Source organism: Leucoraja erinacea, chromosome 39 (assembly GCF_028641065.1).
Source record: "Leucoraja erinacea ecotype New England chromosome 39, Leri_hhj_1, whole genome shotgun sequence".
NCBI lineage: Eukaryota > Metazoa > Chordata > Chondrichthyes > Rajiformes > Rajidae > Leucoraja > Leucoraja erinaceus.
Genome location: NC_073415.1, coordinates 9,256,013 through 9,272,851, shown reverse-complemented (window position 1 = coordinate 9,272,851; position 16,839 = coordinate 9,256,013). Strand labels below are relative to the sequence as shown.

General features: G+C 47.5%; 1 protein-coding gene across 2 annotated transcripts; it reads left to right on the top strand.

The window, feature by feature from the left end:
- The first annotated feature begins 4,791 nt into the window (after positions 1–4,791).
- On the top strand, positions 4,792–16,409 carry fbxw9 (F-box and WD repeat domain containing 9). 2 transcript variants are annotated; one of them, XM_055664258.1, is made up of 12 exons: positions 4,792–4,902; positions 7,442–7,629; positions 8,109–8,588; positions 9,442–9,581; positions 9,826–9,954; positions 10,824–10,936; positions 11,968–12,059; positions 12,707–12,855; positions 13,183–13,296; positions 14,481–14,570; positions 15,526–15,591; positions 16,124–16,409. In XM_055664258.1, the coding sequence occupies exons 3-12, from the start codon at positions 8,144–8,146 to the stop codon at positions 16,196–16,198; spliced, it is 1,413 nt and encodes a 470-aa protein (XP_055520233.1). In that variant the 5' UTR covers positions 4,792–4,902; positions 7,442–7,629; positions 8,109–8,143; the 3' UTR covers positions 16,199–16,409. The 2 variants fall into 2 exon arrangements, with proteins under 2 accessions (XP_055520233.1, XP_055520232.1); XM_055664257.1 differs by having other exon boundaries at positions 8,106–8,588.
- The last annotated feature ends 430 nt before the right edge of the window (positions 16,410–16,839 follow it).

Here is a 16,839-nt window from a genome sequence, read left to right as displayed (position 1 = left end):
GTTTCACTGCTTAAGCAAATCTTTCCTTTTACGTGCTGTTTATTTGTTGCAAATATTGCATATATTCCAATGCTGAGCCTTACCTTAAATGCCTTCTACCTGGGTGACTGCTTATTTTTACTCGTCTAATATGAGCCCACACCTTTGCTTTTTCTGTTTTCTGTGGATCCTTTCTTGAATCCTTTAAGGCACTTCCCTTGAATCTCTCTGCTTCACACTATCTCAACAGTGCAATAAATGAGCTTTATCCCTATTATTGGTCACGGGCTGTGTGTATTGGCTTTTCCAAGCTGCCAATTCAAGTCAATGAAGTATTTGTTCCCTTTGTTGGCGTGTTGCTATAGAGTTGAGGCACCCAAACACTGATCACTTCCTAATGTGTTATAACCTACCCACCCCTTTCCTTGGTGCCTGCTAATTATTATACAAGAACTGTAAGTATGAATGTTTATCTGGCTGAACAGTAAAGAAATCTATTTTCCTATTTGTTTTGCTACTTTTGAATACAATATGTCGGGTTGGTGGCTTTTGGCTGCACTTGCATCAATTTATCGTGGATTTGCAAAGCTCCAGTGTGTACTTGGAAACCACAATCATTTCACATAAAAGTAAGCAGGTCATTTCGAAAGAATCAGTTGCACAATACCTGGGCAGCACTGGAAAGCACCTACCTTTGCACTAGCACTGGATGCAGAGAACCTTTGAGGCTGTTGCCAGGAATTGAAGGCCTGAGCTATAAGAAGAAAATGGGCAAGCTAGGACTTTATTCCTTGTAGTGCAAGAGGCTAAGGGGTAATCTTATAGAAGTGTATGAAATCATGAATGGGATAGATAGGGTGATGCAGTATGTTTTACCCAGAGTAGGGGAGCTGAGGACCAGAAGGTGAGGAGAAAGAATAGGAACCCGAGGCGCAGTGTTTTTTTTCATGGTGGTGTGTTCATGCAGTGAGCTGCCAGAGGTGGTAGTTGAGGCAGGTACAATAATGTTTCAAGGATACTTTGACAGGTGCATGCATAGGAAGAGGGATATAGCCATATGGGACTAGCTAAGATGGAGCATCGTGGTTGGCATGGACAGGTTGAGCTGAAGGGCATGTTTATGTACTGTATGATTCTGTGACTGCTGCTGCTTCCTGAGATAGATATGGAGCAAATTATTCAATGAACTGCATGTACAGTTCAATAGAAATTTAAAAAAATGCTGTGTACATCTGAATGCTGTAAGCATAGTGAACCAAACCATATATGTAGAGAGAATTTCTAGTTAATACTTCAAACTAGTAGCAAATTAAATATAATTGATTGAACACATATTGCTTACTACTTGCACTTTCGAGCCCTTTATTTAGTTTACTGTTTTTTTAGTTTAGCTTATTGTCATGTGTGCCGAGGTACAGTGAAAAGCTTTTGTTACGTGCTAACTAGTCAGTGGAAAGTGCTGTTCAATTGAGGATGATGGCCGATGTGGAGGGGAAGTTCAGAGACTGGGCAATAAGTGGAACCTGATGAGGTAAAATTGTTCCAGAGATGCTGCCTGTCCTGCTGAGTTGTTCCAGCATTTTGTCTATCCTTGAGGTAAATGATAGACAATTGTCTATCCTTGATGAAGATAAGTGTTGCCTGTGTTTCTTGGAACAAATACATCCAGCTGTGAAATGTGGAAATTAATTGCTCTGAACTATGTGCTTTAGGCTATTCCACAGGAGTGTGAAAGCTCCAGGTTAGCTATTTATAGCATACAAAATAATTACCCTCTGACACCTGTGCCTGAGAATGTTCTGCAAACGTCAAAAGCACCTTGGTAGACTGCAAGCATTAGAGACTTCAAACTGGAATTCGAAGCAAAAACAACTGGAGGAGCACAGCAGGCCTGGAAGGAAATTGCCAATTGCCATTTTGTGTTGGGACCTTTCATCTGAGCTGAAAGAGTAGCTGGTATAAAGAGGTATGGGGCAAGAGGTAGCAAGCAATGGCTGTATGTAGATGAGGAAGAGTGATTGAAGAATCGTCAGGAGGAAGGAATGGTGGAGAAAAGTTACAGATAATCGAGAGGCTGCAGATTCTGAGGGCAGGTAATGAGTGGAAACAAAGTGATAGTGGCAGATGGAAACAAAACACGAGGAATGGTGATGATTAAGTGGGAGAGGGGGAAGAAACTGGTGGGTGATGGCTGTGGAGAGAAAGGAGGGAGAAAACTGGATGTTCAGTCTATTGTATTTGTAGATTAGAGGTGGAATATGAGGTGCTGTTAATAATTATCATTTAGCTTCTCCCATACATTGGAGGGTGGAATATGAGGAGATGTGTTGCTAACAGCTAATCTGGGCATCATCTTAGAACAGAGATTCTCCCAGGGAACATTGGGATCGAGTACACAGAAAAGCTGGAGAAACTCAGCGGGTGCAGCAGCATCTATGGAGGAAGGAAATAGGTAACGTTTGCCTAACCCTTCTTCAGAAGCAAGGAAACGTTGCCTATTTCCTTCGCTCCATAGATGCTGCATGAGTTTCTCCAGCCTGTGTAACCAGAGATGGGTGATGTTTTGTGTGCATCCATCTTCAGACCACTTCTTCAATCCATATGCCTATTTCCTTCGCTCCATAGATGCTGCTGCACCCGCTGAGTTTCTCCAGCTTTTCTGTGTAATCTTCAATCCATATCATAGGTTGTATTAATGCTGATCAGCGACACTGAACACGACGAACAAAGTAAACGTCCCTTTGCTTTACACTCTCTAAAGCAATCCACATGACTAATAAACAAAAGGGGAAATGGTGGTTCTCAAAGAAGGCATTAAGGGGATTTTTCACCCAGCGATTTGTGAATTTATGGAATTCCCTGTCACAGAGGGCAGTGGAGGCCAGGTCACTGGATGGATTTAAGAGGGAGTTAGATAGTGCTCTAGGGGCTAGTGGAGTCGATGGATATGGGAGAGAAGGCACGGGTTATTGATAGGGGACGATCAGCCATGATCACAATGAATGGCGGTGCTGGCTCGAAGGGCCGAATGGCCTCCTGCACCTATTTTCTATGATTTGAGATTAGGTGATCCCATGTCTGGGGCAAAACAGGGAAGTTGCAGGGAACTTGCGTCGTAGGTAGAGGGACTGTTAGTCACATAATACGTACGATATGATAGAACTTTATTTTTCCAAGAAGGGGAAATGATAATGGTGAGGGGACAATCCCAGAGATACAAGATACATTTAATTGTCATTTGGACCCCTTGAGGTCCAAACAAAATGCCGTTTCTGCAGCCATACATTACAAACAAATAGACCCAAGACACAACATAATTTACATAAACATCCATCACATCGCTGTGATGGAAGGCCAAATAAACTTATCTCTCCACTGCACTCCCCCCCCCCCCCCCCCCCCCCCCCCCCCGATGTCAGAGTCAAAGTCAAAAAGCCCCCGGCTGGCGATGGCAATTGTCCCGTGGCCATTAAAGCCACGCCGGGTGGTGCGAGTTCGCACACCGGGTCTTGGTGTTAGAGCCCCCGGCGTGCGCTCGCAGAGTCCCGCGGCCATTCCAAGCCGCGCGGGGCAGTGATGTTAGGCCCCGCTCCAGGAGCTCTTCGACCCCCGCAACTCGGGCGGGAGAAGTCGCCGTTGCGAGAGCCGGTCTCCCTTCCTGTGCCGCCGCCCGCCTGGCAGTTGCCGCTCCTCATTCGGGCCGCAGCAGCAGCGCTCCTCCACCGCTCCAACGTCCGGACTCGGCCAGCTCCGCGACGGTGAGGTGAGTCGTCGGCACCAGGTCCTGTTGGAGGCCGTCTGCAGCCCCAACGTGCAGACCCGACGAGAAAAGATTTAAACGTTACCCCCCCCTCCCACCCACCCCCACACACACACCCCAACAAAAAATAACAAAAACTCCATAAAAACATAGACAGAAAATAATAAAACGCGGACGGGCTGCAGAGGCCGCTGCTGACAAGAGTCGCGCCGCCCACCGGACACCAGAGATCATGAGTACAGGGACTGCCCGCCACGTAATGGATCAGACAGCCCAAAGGCGATGACCAGAGGGTCCGCCGCCTACAATATGATGGCGGAGACAGCCCAGAGATGATGAGCAGGGAGTCCACCAGCTACATAATGGTGGACCAGGCAGCCCATGAGTAGAGGGTCTGCCGCCTACAATAATGATGGGGGAGACAGCCCAGAGGCAATGAGTAAAGAGACCACCAGCCACACATTAATGATGTGGGAGACAGCCCAGAGGCAATGAGTAAAGAGACCACCAGCCACATTAATGATGTGGGAGACAGCCCAGAGGCAATGAGTAAAGAGACCACCAGCCACATTAATGATGGGGGAGACAGCCCAGAGGTGGTGATTAGAGGGACCTCCAGCCACATTCATGAGGGGGGGGGCAGCCAGAGGTGGTGAGTAGAGAGACCACCAGCCACATAATGGCGGATCAGAACCCAGAGGTGGTGAGTAGAGAGAACCAAAGATACTAGAGGAGTATTTAAGAGGGAACTGCAGATGCTGGAGAATCGAAGGTTACACAAAAAAGCTGGAGAAACTCAGCGGGTGCAGCAGCATCTATGGAGCGAAGGAAATAGGCAACGATTCGGGCCGAAACCCTTCATACTATTCTTCTATACTAGAAGAGTATATTTGGAGAGAACACCAGCCACATTGGTGAGGGGGGGGGAGGGGGGCGCTACTTCCTGGTTCCATCCCGTTACCCTTGACAACGGATGGGAGCACGTGGTCCGTCTACCGGTCCAATCACGGTGGTCAAGTGACGCTGGCGGTGACGTCATACGCGGGCGCCGCGCCACGTGGTGTTTGTGACGCGAGGAGAGCGCGACGCTGCAATGGGCGGGATGCGGCGGCGTCGGTTCGGGGACGGGGACGGGGACGGGGACAGGTTGCCGCCGGCCTGAGGTACACGCACCGCCCGCTCCTCTTGGTTTCATGGCCCCTCAAAATATTCCACATGGAAATTAAACTGGAGGGAGGAATTAAACCAGAAAGGGTTTTGGGGAAGAAAGAGCTACCTTAAATGTAGTTGTATCTGGCTGGGTAACTATGGTAGGGTGAAGATTATTCCATGCTTCACCTTATTGAATTTTTAATTCAATTTTATTTTTAATATGTTTTATTATTTATTTATTATTTATTTTTATTATTTTTCTTGTGATTTGTTTTTAACGATACTGCCTGTAAGGGAAATTCATTTCGTTGTCTCAAATTGAGACAATGACAATAAATTTGAATACAATACAATACAATACAATTATTCCATTGCTTCACCCCAGCAGCGCCCAGCCCAGCCCAAGGCTCTCATCTCACAAGGCCATAGGAGCAGAATTAAGCCATTCAGCCCATCAAGTTGATCTATCTCTCCCATAGGAGCATAATTAGGCCATTCAGCCCATCAAGCTGATCTATCTCTCCCATAGGAGCATAATTAGGCCATTCAGCCCATCAAGCTGATCTATCTCTCCCATGGAGCGTAATTAGGCCATTCAGCCCATCAAGTTGATCTATCTCTCCCATAGGAGCATAATTAGGCCATTCAGCCCATCAAGCTGATCTATCTCTCCCATAGGAGCATAATTAGGCCAGTCAGCCCATCAAGCTGATCTATCTCTCCCATGGAGCATAATTAGGTCATTCAGCCCATCAAGCTGATCTATCTCTCCCATAGGAGCATAATTAGGCCATTCAGCACATCAAGCTGATCTTATCTCTCCCATGGAGCATAATTAGGGCATTCAGCCCATCAAGCTGATCTATCTCTCCCATAGGAGCATAATTAGGCCATTCAGCCCATCAAGCTGATCTATCTCTCCCATAGGAGCATAATTAGGCCATTCAGCCCATCAAGCTGATCTATCTCTCCCATGGAGCATAATTAGGCCATTCAGCCCATCAAGCTGATCTATCTCTCCCATAGGAGCATAATTAGGCCATTCAGCCCATCAAGCTGATCTATCTCTCTCTCTTAACCCCATTCTCCTGCCTTCTCCCCATAAACACACACTGACACACTACTAATCCAGAATCTATCTGTCTCTATCCGCTGGGTTGGCCGTGTGTGGCAATGAATTCCACATATTCACCGCTCTCTGACTAAAGAAATTCCTCCTCATCTCCTTCCTAAAGGAACGTCCTTTAATTCTGAGCCCATGACCTCGATTCCTGGACTCTCCCACTAGTGGAGACATCCTCTCCACATCCACACCATCCAGGCCTTTACACTGAGAAGGGAGCAACAACTGACATTTGCTGTTGTGGGTCAGGGGGTGGTTGGGGGAGTCCTGGGGTCAAAGATCTAATAATTTCCTTTTTGCTCTGATTGCCAATCCTTAGATTACTAACCCTCAAACCAATGTAAGAAATTGCCTTTGTTTGCAAAGTCACGATTTGAACATTTTAATCCTTTAATTTTTTGGAGATTTTGTTTAGAATTTGAGCATGGGAAAATTTACTTGTTTACTTAAACATGGGGAAAAAGTACTTGTGAATTTTATTTGATCAGACCTGAATCTTGAGGCCTGACAGGTCCAGGGTGGTGGGGGCAAGGGAGCCAGAGTGGGTTGTGGTGTGGTGTGGAGATGATGTCTGGTGTTAGCCTCCTCCCATTTCCTTCTCCGGTGGGTCTGGTAATTATCTAAATGAGCCACGGAGCTTCAGTGAATGAAGATTAACAAATCTCTTGTCCAGAGTAGATGAATCGAGAATCAGAGGACATAGGTTTAAGGTGAAGGGGAAAAAGGAATCTGAGGGGTAACTTTTTCACACAAAGAGTGGTGGGTGTATGGAACAAGCTGCTAGAGGAGGTAGTTGAGGTTTAAGAAACAGACAGTTACATGGATAGGACAGATTTGTAGGGATATTGACCAGAGGCGGACAGGTGGGACAAGTGTAGCTGGGACATGTTGGCTGGAGTGGGCAAGTTGTGCCGAAGGGCCTGTTTCCACTATAGTTCACTATGACTCTAAATAAGTCAGTGTAAACATTTTGTGTCCAGCTTCAGTAGATGAAGATTAACAAATAAATAGCAGATGCTACAAACCTGAAAATTCACAAATGTAAAATGCTGGGAACATTGCAGGTCAGGCAGCATCTGTGGAAGGACAAACAGTTGATATTTCAGGTCTGAGTTGAACTGGGAAAGAATGCCGACACCGAGACAATGAGGGAAGGGATTGGATTGTGCATTACATTCAGTGTCCACAATGTGATCTCTTGCCTGGGAGGAACCAAACACAGATTGGGCTATTAGAGATTGGCTGGGTTATTGCTTTGTGGAGCATCTATGTTTGAGTTTCCTCTGGCCTGTCATTTAAATTCTCCATCCCAATTTCACTCTGATCTATCTATTTGCATCTTCCTGTACTGTTTAGATATTGAGCATAGGAAAATGGCTAATTTGCTTAGAAGTGGGTTAAAGTTCGTGTGCTTTTTGTTTGATTAGACCTGATTCTTCAGGCATCACCTGGGAGCAGAGTCTTCCTCACCCCACACTGTCATATCGATCCTCACTGTGAGAGACAGGCTGGTGAGACTGGACGTCAGTCCAACTGATGAACCGCAATGTGCCATCACATGATTTGTGGAGACGTTTTCCATCCATGTTTCTCCGCTGAGGACCATTCCTGAAATGTATGTCTGGTATTCACTATTTTCTATTTGCACGTCATGAATTTATAGCTTGGTTATTGGAGTGTAGTTGTTGTTTGCTTCTCTTTGACCACAGAACTAGCACTGTCAATGTTCCATTGATCTTCCGAGGTAGGAAGACTGAAAGGTCCCGGCCTGAAAAGTTGTTATCCATATCCTCCAGAGATGAAGAATAGAAATAAGGAACTACAGATGGTAGTTTACACAAAATGAACACAGCGGGTCAGGCAGCATCTCTGGAGAACATGGATACGTGATGTTTCGGGTCGGGACCCTTCTTCAGAGATGGAGAGAGCACGGCACGGTGGCGCAGCGGTAGAGTTGCTGCCGTACAGCGCCAGAGACTCGGGTTCGATCCAGTCTACGGGTGCTTGTCTGCGCAGAGTTTTTATGTTCTCCCCGTGACCTGCGTGGGTTTTCTCCAGGATCTCAGGTAAATGTGTGCTCCTGTGTTTCAGCAGCCTCTTCTGCTGACGGTTGGGGCAGCGAGGTCAGGATGGCAAGCGGAGTGAGCGACGGCCCGTGCGATCCGCCTCCAACCGAGGGAGAGTTGGAGCAGGAGGATGAGCTGGAGCTGCAGGCCCAGGAGTACATGGACCACGTGCGCAACCCCGAGCTGTGCGGCCCCCGGCCCCGCAGCTGCCCACTGGAGCCGTGCAGCGAGCAGCAGCAGCAGCAGCCGCGCGGCAGCAAGTCCAGCGCCTCTGACCTAAGTGTTCGGCTGCGGACCAGTCAGGTGCTGCCCATCGACAACATGCAGTCCAGACTCCTCTCCCTCCCCTGGGAGCTGGTCCTGGAGATCTGCTCCTACCTGGATGCCAGGTTCGTGCTCGGAGTCCTCCCCTTGGTGTGCCGAGCATTCCAGTGCGTCCTGACCGATGAGGTGACCTGGAGAATACGGGCGCAGAAGATCCTTGGCTTGACCTACCCAGTGTTGGAAGGTTGGTGACCAGCGCATAGACCAGGGGTTCCCCACCTTGTTCGCCCCGTTTACCCCTGGTAACTTTAATAGCACATAACAATGTCATTTCACTTATTTATGAACAACTAATGATGAACAGATACCGGCATACCAGAACCAAACACAGTCAGTCAATGAGAAAAAAAATGTACAAATTCAGAATCAACAAATTTACCCCCTAACTTTTGTCCATGCAGACCAAAGTTGGCATCTAAGCTAGTCCCATTTGCCTATATTTAGTCTATATCCTGCTAAAAAAATTCTATCCATGTACCTGCCCAAGTGTCTTTTAAATGTTGTTAATGTACTTTCCTCGACTACCTTCTGCGGCAGTCCATTCCACATAGCCACCGACATCTGAGTGGAAAAGATGCACTTCAGGGTGGTATTAAATCTTGCCCCTCTGAAGTTATGTCCTCTTGTTCTTGATTCCCCTATCCTGGGTAAAAGACTCTGCACATTCACCTAATCTATTCACATCATGATTTGATACACCTTCATAAGATCACCCCTTAGCTGAGAAAAGATAAGAGGATCCACCTCTTACGAGACACAAGCTCCAGACTGCTGGAGTGGGGAAGAAGTAGTTGAGCGATAGAAGGTAGGGTGCGAGCCCTGGGAGCGAAGGAAGGCGGTGGTGGTAGTAACAGCGTTAGGGTAAGATCTGTGAGTCTGGAACAAGTACAAGCCCCATGGCATGTATAGAAACCCGCTGGGGAGGTGTGTGGTTGAGACCAGGGTGAGAATGGGAAAAGACTGAGCTTGATGTGGAGAGGTCAGAGAGATTTAGTCAGACTTAACTCTGTTTAATTTTATTACTTTTTTTTAAACAGGTAAAGATTTTGATTGGCCGACTGCGTGCATTGAGCTCGAGGAGCACCTTTCCCACTGGTCAGGCACCAACCCGAAGGTGGAGCATTTCACACTGGCCGATGGCCACTTTGCCTCGGTGGACTCAGTGCTGCTCATTCAGGTGATGCTCCAGCTCTTGGCGCGTACTCACCAGCCCATCCCAGCAAATCCAATTATCCCCCTCCATCCCCCCCCTCCATCCCTCTCTCTACCCTCTCCCTCCTCTCTCTCTCTCTCTCTCTCCTCTCCGACCCTCCCTCCCTCTCCCCCCCCCCCCCCCCCCTTCTATCTCGCTTTACTTCTGTCTGTCTCTCTCTCTGCCTGCACGCGCTGTTTAATCATTCCTGCTCCTTCATGTTCTCCAGAATGCCTCGCTATGTATTTCGGGATCCAGGGACAGGAACGTTAACATCTGGGACCTTAGGCGATTAGCCCAGGATGGTGAGAAGGCGCTGGTGAAGACTCTTGGACACCAACCACGGGGAACGCACAGGGTGAGGATTTCAGCTTCAAAATTTATAACACGGCGGCGCAGCTGGTAGAGCTGCTGCCTCACAGCACCAGAGACCCGGGTTCAATCCTCACCTGGTGTGCTGTCTGTGTGGAGTTTGCATGTTCTCCCTGACTGTGACCGCAAGGGTGTCCTCCCTGTGCTCTGGTTTCCTCCCACATCCCAGAGATGTGCGGGTTTGTAGTTAATTGACCTCTGTGAATTGCCGCTAGCGTGCAGGGAGTGGATGCATTAGTGGGATAACAGAACTGGTGTGACCGGGTAATAAATTGTGGGAGTGCATTTGATCATAAGGTCATAAGTGATAGGAGCAGAATTGTGCAATTTGGCCCATCAGGTCTACTCCGCCATTCAATCATGGCTGATCTATATATCCCTCCTAACCCCATTATCCTGCCTTCTCCCCATAACCTCTGACATTCGATGGGCTGAACGGCCTGTCTCCATGCTATTTTGCTAAACTAAACTAAACATGCAGAGATAGTTTTATGTTATATGTACCTGAGAGTCATGTTATCGACCCGAGAACTTCGTCCTCCCTCTGGTCAGACCATCCAACCCCTGAGTCAGACTTCTGCTCAGTCTGCACGATGAGCTGCCAATCTTCTTCTTCTTCTTGCCTATGGCGTGCACAGCCTAAAGTTGTAGGACAACTTGTTCTATTTGATCTTATTTGAATGTGCACACCGGGTTGATTGCATTCGTCGAAACAGGGCGGACCACGTGAAGGTTGCAATTATGTTGTGGTAAATGTCACTCAGTGGGCCAAAGGACTTGTTTCCACAGAAACTGTGTTTCCATCTCTAAACTGAACTAAACACTGGTGTCCCCCTTTCTGTGCTCTTGTTGCAGGGCTGGGTGTGGGCTCTCGCAGCCCAGGAGAATATGCTGTGCTCTGGATCGTGGGACAGCAGCATCAAGCTGTGGGACATGGCTGCAGAGGGGGCAGCAGTCCGGGACATCAGGTAGTGGCTGTGTTTCTGTATCACTTCATAGAAGATAGAACAGCACAGGAAGATACATCTCTGCCCATTTGCACTTGTGGGCATTTCACACCCCTCCGCATGTCCAAAATACCTCCCTTGATTGAATGGCTGGAGGAGATGGTTGTTCCTGAGCCACTAGATGCTGGGGGTGGAGGGGGGGAGACAAAATGGGTGGGCACAGTTGTACAGCGGTAGAGTTGCTGCCTTACAGTGCCAGAAACCTGGGTTCAATCCTGACTACGAATGCTTTCTGTACGGAGTTTGCACGTTCTCCCTGTGACCACGTGAGTTTTCTCCCACACTACAAAGGCGTGCGGGTTTGTAGGTTCATTGGCTTTGGGAAGTTGTAAAATTGTCCATAGCTTGTAGGATAGGGCTGATGTACGGGGTTGATCGCTGGATGGCTGTGGCTCTAATGTCTGAAGCAGTGCATTCAGCGTCATTCACCCTTGAGTCTTTATCACAAAATTTAATTCACCCCGACTACATTTTCTTCTGTTTTTTCGTCTTATTCTCCCTTGTATAATTTTATATATCATTTATTTTGCCACATGAGCAAAAAACATAAATTAACTAATTCCTTAAATGTTTATTTTATTCAACTTTTTGAACATCCTAAAAATATGTTATAAAAACTAGGAGTGAAAAATAAAAGGTTAGTTACCACCGGAGTTGGAAAATCATTATTCCAAAGATAAAAAACCATTCCTGGGAACACTGGGCTTCAGCCCCATCCTACCCGTTCGGGCTTTGATTGCTAGAGTTGTTTTTCTTGGAAAACTAGCCTCTTTTAATTGTGGAAAAATATATATAAATACCTGAATAAATTAAATCATTCACCCCTCCATTCACCCCTTTAGTTTCATTCACCCCAAAATAATTTAATTTGCCCTTGCGTGAACCATTCACCAGTTTAAGAAGCACTGGTCTAAAGAGGCGGCTGTCCTCTGATGTTTGGGGGCTGGGCATTACAAACTGATGAATGGGTGACTGTGATGTTATTTCCACAGAGGGAAGGCGGCTGTGCTTTGTCTGGTGTATCATCCTGACGTCCTGGTAACTGGATCATACGATAAGTTGGTCACCATGTACGACCCGCGAGGTCAGTATGCTCCTTGCGCTGATGGGGAGGGGTAGAACCCGGCGGGGGGGGGGGGGGGGTGGCCTCCGAGAACTAAGGGGGCTCGATGGGGGGGGATACAAAAAATACAAAGTGCTAGAGTACCTCAGCAGGTCAGGCAACATCTCTGGAGGACATGGAAAAGTGATGTTTCAGGTCGGCAGCCCTTCTTCAGAAGTTTTGGTTCTGAATAATAATAATAATAATAATAATAATATCTTTTATTGTCATTGCACATAAGTGCAACGAGATTTGCAATGAGAACGCTTCCGAACCGAAAAGTCACCGATCCATGTCCTCCAAGAGATACAACGTGTAAATATCATTCACAGACTGTTAGAGCAAGTCAGACCCATTGAGCTGCTCCAACAGTCTGTAAATTATTTTGTGTAGGAAGGAACTGCGGATGCTGGTTTAAATCGAAGGTAGACACAAAATGCTGGAGTAACACAGCGGGACAGGCAGCATCTCTGGAGAGAAGGAATGGGTCACGTTTCGAGTTGAGATCCTTCTTGAGTCTCAAGGGTCTTGATCCAAAACGTCACCCATTCCTTCTCGTGTAAATGATTTTGCTGGTTTATTATTGGTGAGTGGGTGGTGATTATTGCCCTGTGCCCTCCAACCCACAGTCAATTACCCGGTGGTGTCCAGTCGGAAGCTGCACTCTAGCGCGGTGCTGTGCCTGGCAGCTGATGATCGTTTTGTACTGTCTGGTAGTGAGGACAGGACCCTGGTGGTAGTAGATCGCAGAAACAATCATGTTCTACAAAAGCTACAGGTACGTATTGACGTTGGCAATAGATAAGGCCAGAGAATGGTTGCAGCTACAGCCTCCCGTCGCCCTGCTGTATCCTCCCTTCCCCTGCCTGACTGCCCATCCATGTCCTTTGGTCCGTGCCTGATAGCTGGCCAGACTCAGTGGACAACAAAAGCTTTTCACTGTACCTCGGTCATGTGAAAATAAACTAAACTGAATTGGAACGTTGGACGTATTGAATGCTTTATGATTGAACACCCTTGCTCCCGCTCCCTCCGACTTTCTCGACTCGCTCTCTCCCTCTCCACCTCCCTTCTCACTTGCTTTCATCTCCTCCTCCCCATTCAGTTGGACTCCTACCTGCTGAGCATGTCATATGAACGTGGTGAGCTATGGGCCGGCGACAAGTGGGGCTTGGTACACGTCTTCGACCAACAGGGTGGCAACTTCCAGCATGTCAAGGTAAGGCCCTGCACCTGGTCTCCGGCTGGCTCTGACAACAAGTTGTGGGTAGGAAGGAACCGCGGATGCTGGTTTACACCGAAGACAAACACAAAATGCTGGAGTAATTCATAGAAACATAGAAAATAGGTGCAGGAGGAGGCCATTCGGCCTTTCGAGCCAGCACTGCCATTCAATGTGTTCATGGCTGATCGTCCTCAATCATTTACCCGTGCCTGCCTTCGCCCCATATCACTTGATTCTACTACCCCCTAGAGCTCTATCTAACTCTGCCTTAAATCCATCCATTGATTTGGCCTCCACTGCCCTCTGTGGCAGGGAATTCCACAAATTCACAACTCTCTGGGTGAAAAAGTTTTTCTCACTTCAATCTTAAATGGCCTCCCCTTTATTCTAAGAGTGCGGCCCCTGGTTCTGAACTCGTCCAACATTGGGCGAGTCCAGAGTCCAGAACCACGGGCCACAGTCTCAGAATAAGTGGGACAGGCAGCATCTCCGGAGAGAAGGAATGGGTGACGTTTCGGGTCAAGTTTAGTTTAGAGATACAGCATGGAAACAGGCCCTTTGGCCCAACGAATCCACACTGACCAGTACACGAGCAATATCCAACACTCTGGGGACACTTTACAATTTTTACCAAAGCCATTTAATCTACAAACCTGCACGTCTTTGGAGGAAACTGGAGCACCCGGGGAAATCCATGCGGCCATAGGGAGAACGTACAAACTCCGTACAGACATCACCCGTAGTCAGGATGGAACCTGGGTCTCTGGCGCTGCGAGGCAGCAACTCTACACTTATGTTGCGTAAAGTGAGCTGCGTGTGCTCTATAGCCCTGTTGAACATACATGCTATCTCACCAGGGACTAACTCTACTGAACATTTTTCCTTCCATTATTTATTATGTAAAAGAATATGTTTGTGATGATGGTGTTTATAATTTGTTTGGTTGTTTTGTTGTTTGTCTTTTGCACAAAAGTCCACGAGCATTGCCACTTTCATTTCACTGCACATCTCGTATGTGTATGTGACAAATAAACTTGACTTGACTTGACATTGATCGCCTGCAGGGTACGCAGCTGGGTGTGGCACAGCGGGAAACCGGTTTCTTATCCAATACCGATGGTGATCACTTTACTGGCGTCTCATTCCTCAACATGATCTATTCTGCTTCTCTCCCCCAGTGTTTCAATGTTGGTCATCATTCCCAGATGACAGGGATCAAGCATTCCATGGGCACCCTATACACATCATCAACAGATAAGACCATTAAGGTAAGCTCCTGAGCTGGTGATTCTGATATCTGTTTGTGTGCCTCTCCACTGGATATAGTTAGCCCCCTCATCCTGAAGCGGGTAGACTGATGGGCCACTGTTAGTTACCTTTAGTGTGGGTGGGAGAGAGGATTGTGGGGTTGGGGGGGGAGGTGGGGTTGTTGTGAGAGAAAACAAGTTACAGGAAACTAGATGGGGAATGAGACTGTTTGGAATGGTCTGAAAGCTAGCATAAACTCGATGGGTTGAAGGGCCTACTGCATGGTAAGCTGGAAAGAGTGCAGAGAAGATTTACAAGGATGTTGGTAGGTACTATTGCAACTTTTAAGAATCATTTAGACAGGTACGTTGATAGGATACGTTATAGAGGGATATGTGCAGAACATGGGCAGGAGGGACTAGTGTCTTGGCATTGGCAAGTTGGGCCGAAGGGCCTTTTTCTATGACTATACAGTTAGATCACAGCTGCTGTGTACCTTTGCTCCACTTTCTTCAGCATAGTAACCTATTAAACGTAGTCCCAAAAGTATCCAAAGGATTTTAAAGGTAGACAAAAATGCTGGAGAAACGCAGCAGGTGAGGCAGCATCTATGGAGCGAAGGAATAGGCAACGTTTCGGGTCACGACCTGAAACGTCACCTATTCCTTCGCTCCAGAGATGCTGCCTCACTTGCTGAGTTTCTCCAGCATTTCTGTCTACCTTCAATTTTTCCAGCATCTGCAGTTCTTTCTAAAACAAAGGATTTTAAAGGAGAGGTTATGTGACAAAGTGAATCCCGGACTCTCTTGGTGTTAAGATTATTCCTCTTTCGTTCTGGATACCTTTCTCTGATGCTTGCTGTGAACCTTTTTGACCAGTTCACCCTCAGGTAGATTTCTCCTGCTCTCTGAGCCCCAGCACCCCCTGATTCACTGGTGTGTTAATATTGATGGGCTGTGTTCACTTTGTCCCCAGGTGCACGTACCAACGGAGCCGCCTCACACGGTGTGCACTTTGCCGCACAATGACGTGGTGAATGGGGTGAGTACGGTCCGCGTGCGTGCGTGCTTGCGGTGGCCAGGCTCGGTGGCTATTTGCTGCCTATCTCCGCAACAGAGTGGCACGGTGGCGCAGCAGTAGAGTTGTTGCCTCACAGTGCCAGAGACCAGGGTTCCATCCTGACTACGTGTGCTGTCTGTATGGAGTTTGTACCTTCTAGTCATGATCTGCGTGGGTTTTCTACCACACTCCAAAGACATACAGGGTTGTAGGTTAATTTGCTTGATAAAAAATGTAAAAATTGTCCCTAGTGTGTGTAGGATAGTGTTAGTGTGTGGGGGTCGCTGGTCAGTGCGGACCAGGTGGGCTGAAGGGCCTGTTTCAGTGTTGTATCTCTAAACTAAACTAATCTCCCTACAGACGGTACCCGTATTCAGGAATGAATTGGGTCTGTGGCACTGTAGGGCAGTAACTCTACCGCTGCACCACTGTACCCCCTCGATGGGATGTGAGCTGTGTTTTTGCGGGATGGGCACACCTCCAGTAATGCTGGCATTGATATTTCCTGCTGCAGATCAGTGTGGAACGGGACGTGTTGGCAGCAGCTTCTGGATCCATGACTGTGGAGATCTGGAAAATGACCAAGTGACAAGGACTGGCTCTAGCCGAGGCAGCGGCCTGGGTTCCTGCAGAGCAGCGTAAGGAGGTCTTCAGCCCATGCCAGCCTACAGCCGGTGTCAGGATCTTCCGTATGAAGGAATGAATGCTTTAGCATACTTTAGTAAGATCTCCCACTGGCACTATGTGGCTTCAGACAACCCCATCATTTTCCTAATCCATTAAATTCTTATTGAATGGGACAGTTACACACTAATATTCTTCCTTGTTGACCCTCGAATCTCTTCTTTCTGTGTGTGATAGTGGGAGGTGCTAGGAATGCAGAGCCACACAGGAGGAGGCAGGTGTCGTACTGTTCTCTGCCAGGGAGCAGCCCTACTGTTTAATCTGAGGCTGCTGCGGCTTTGCTTAGAGCGAGCTTTCTTCCTGCAGCAATTCCAATGTTTTGAGATCCATCGATCCACTTCTTTGACCCACATTCATGGACATGTGTAATTATAATTGCGTGTTTAATATGCATGGTATTCTGCTGAAGGACTTATCAGTGGCGATATCCTCAGAGCAGTAGATGGGAGACGTTCTGTCTGATTTCCAGACTGTACATTGAAGAGACTCCCACTGAAAGATTGTGCTGACATATAGACAAAGAAGCACTTTGTAACGTCCCTTCAT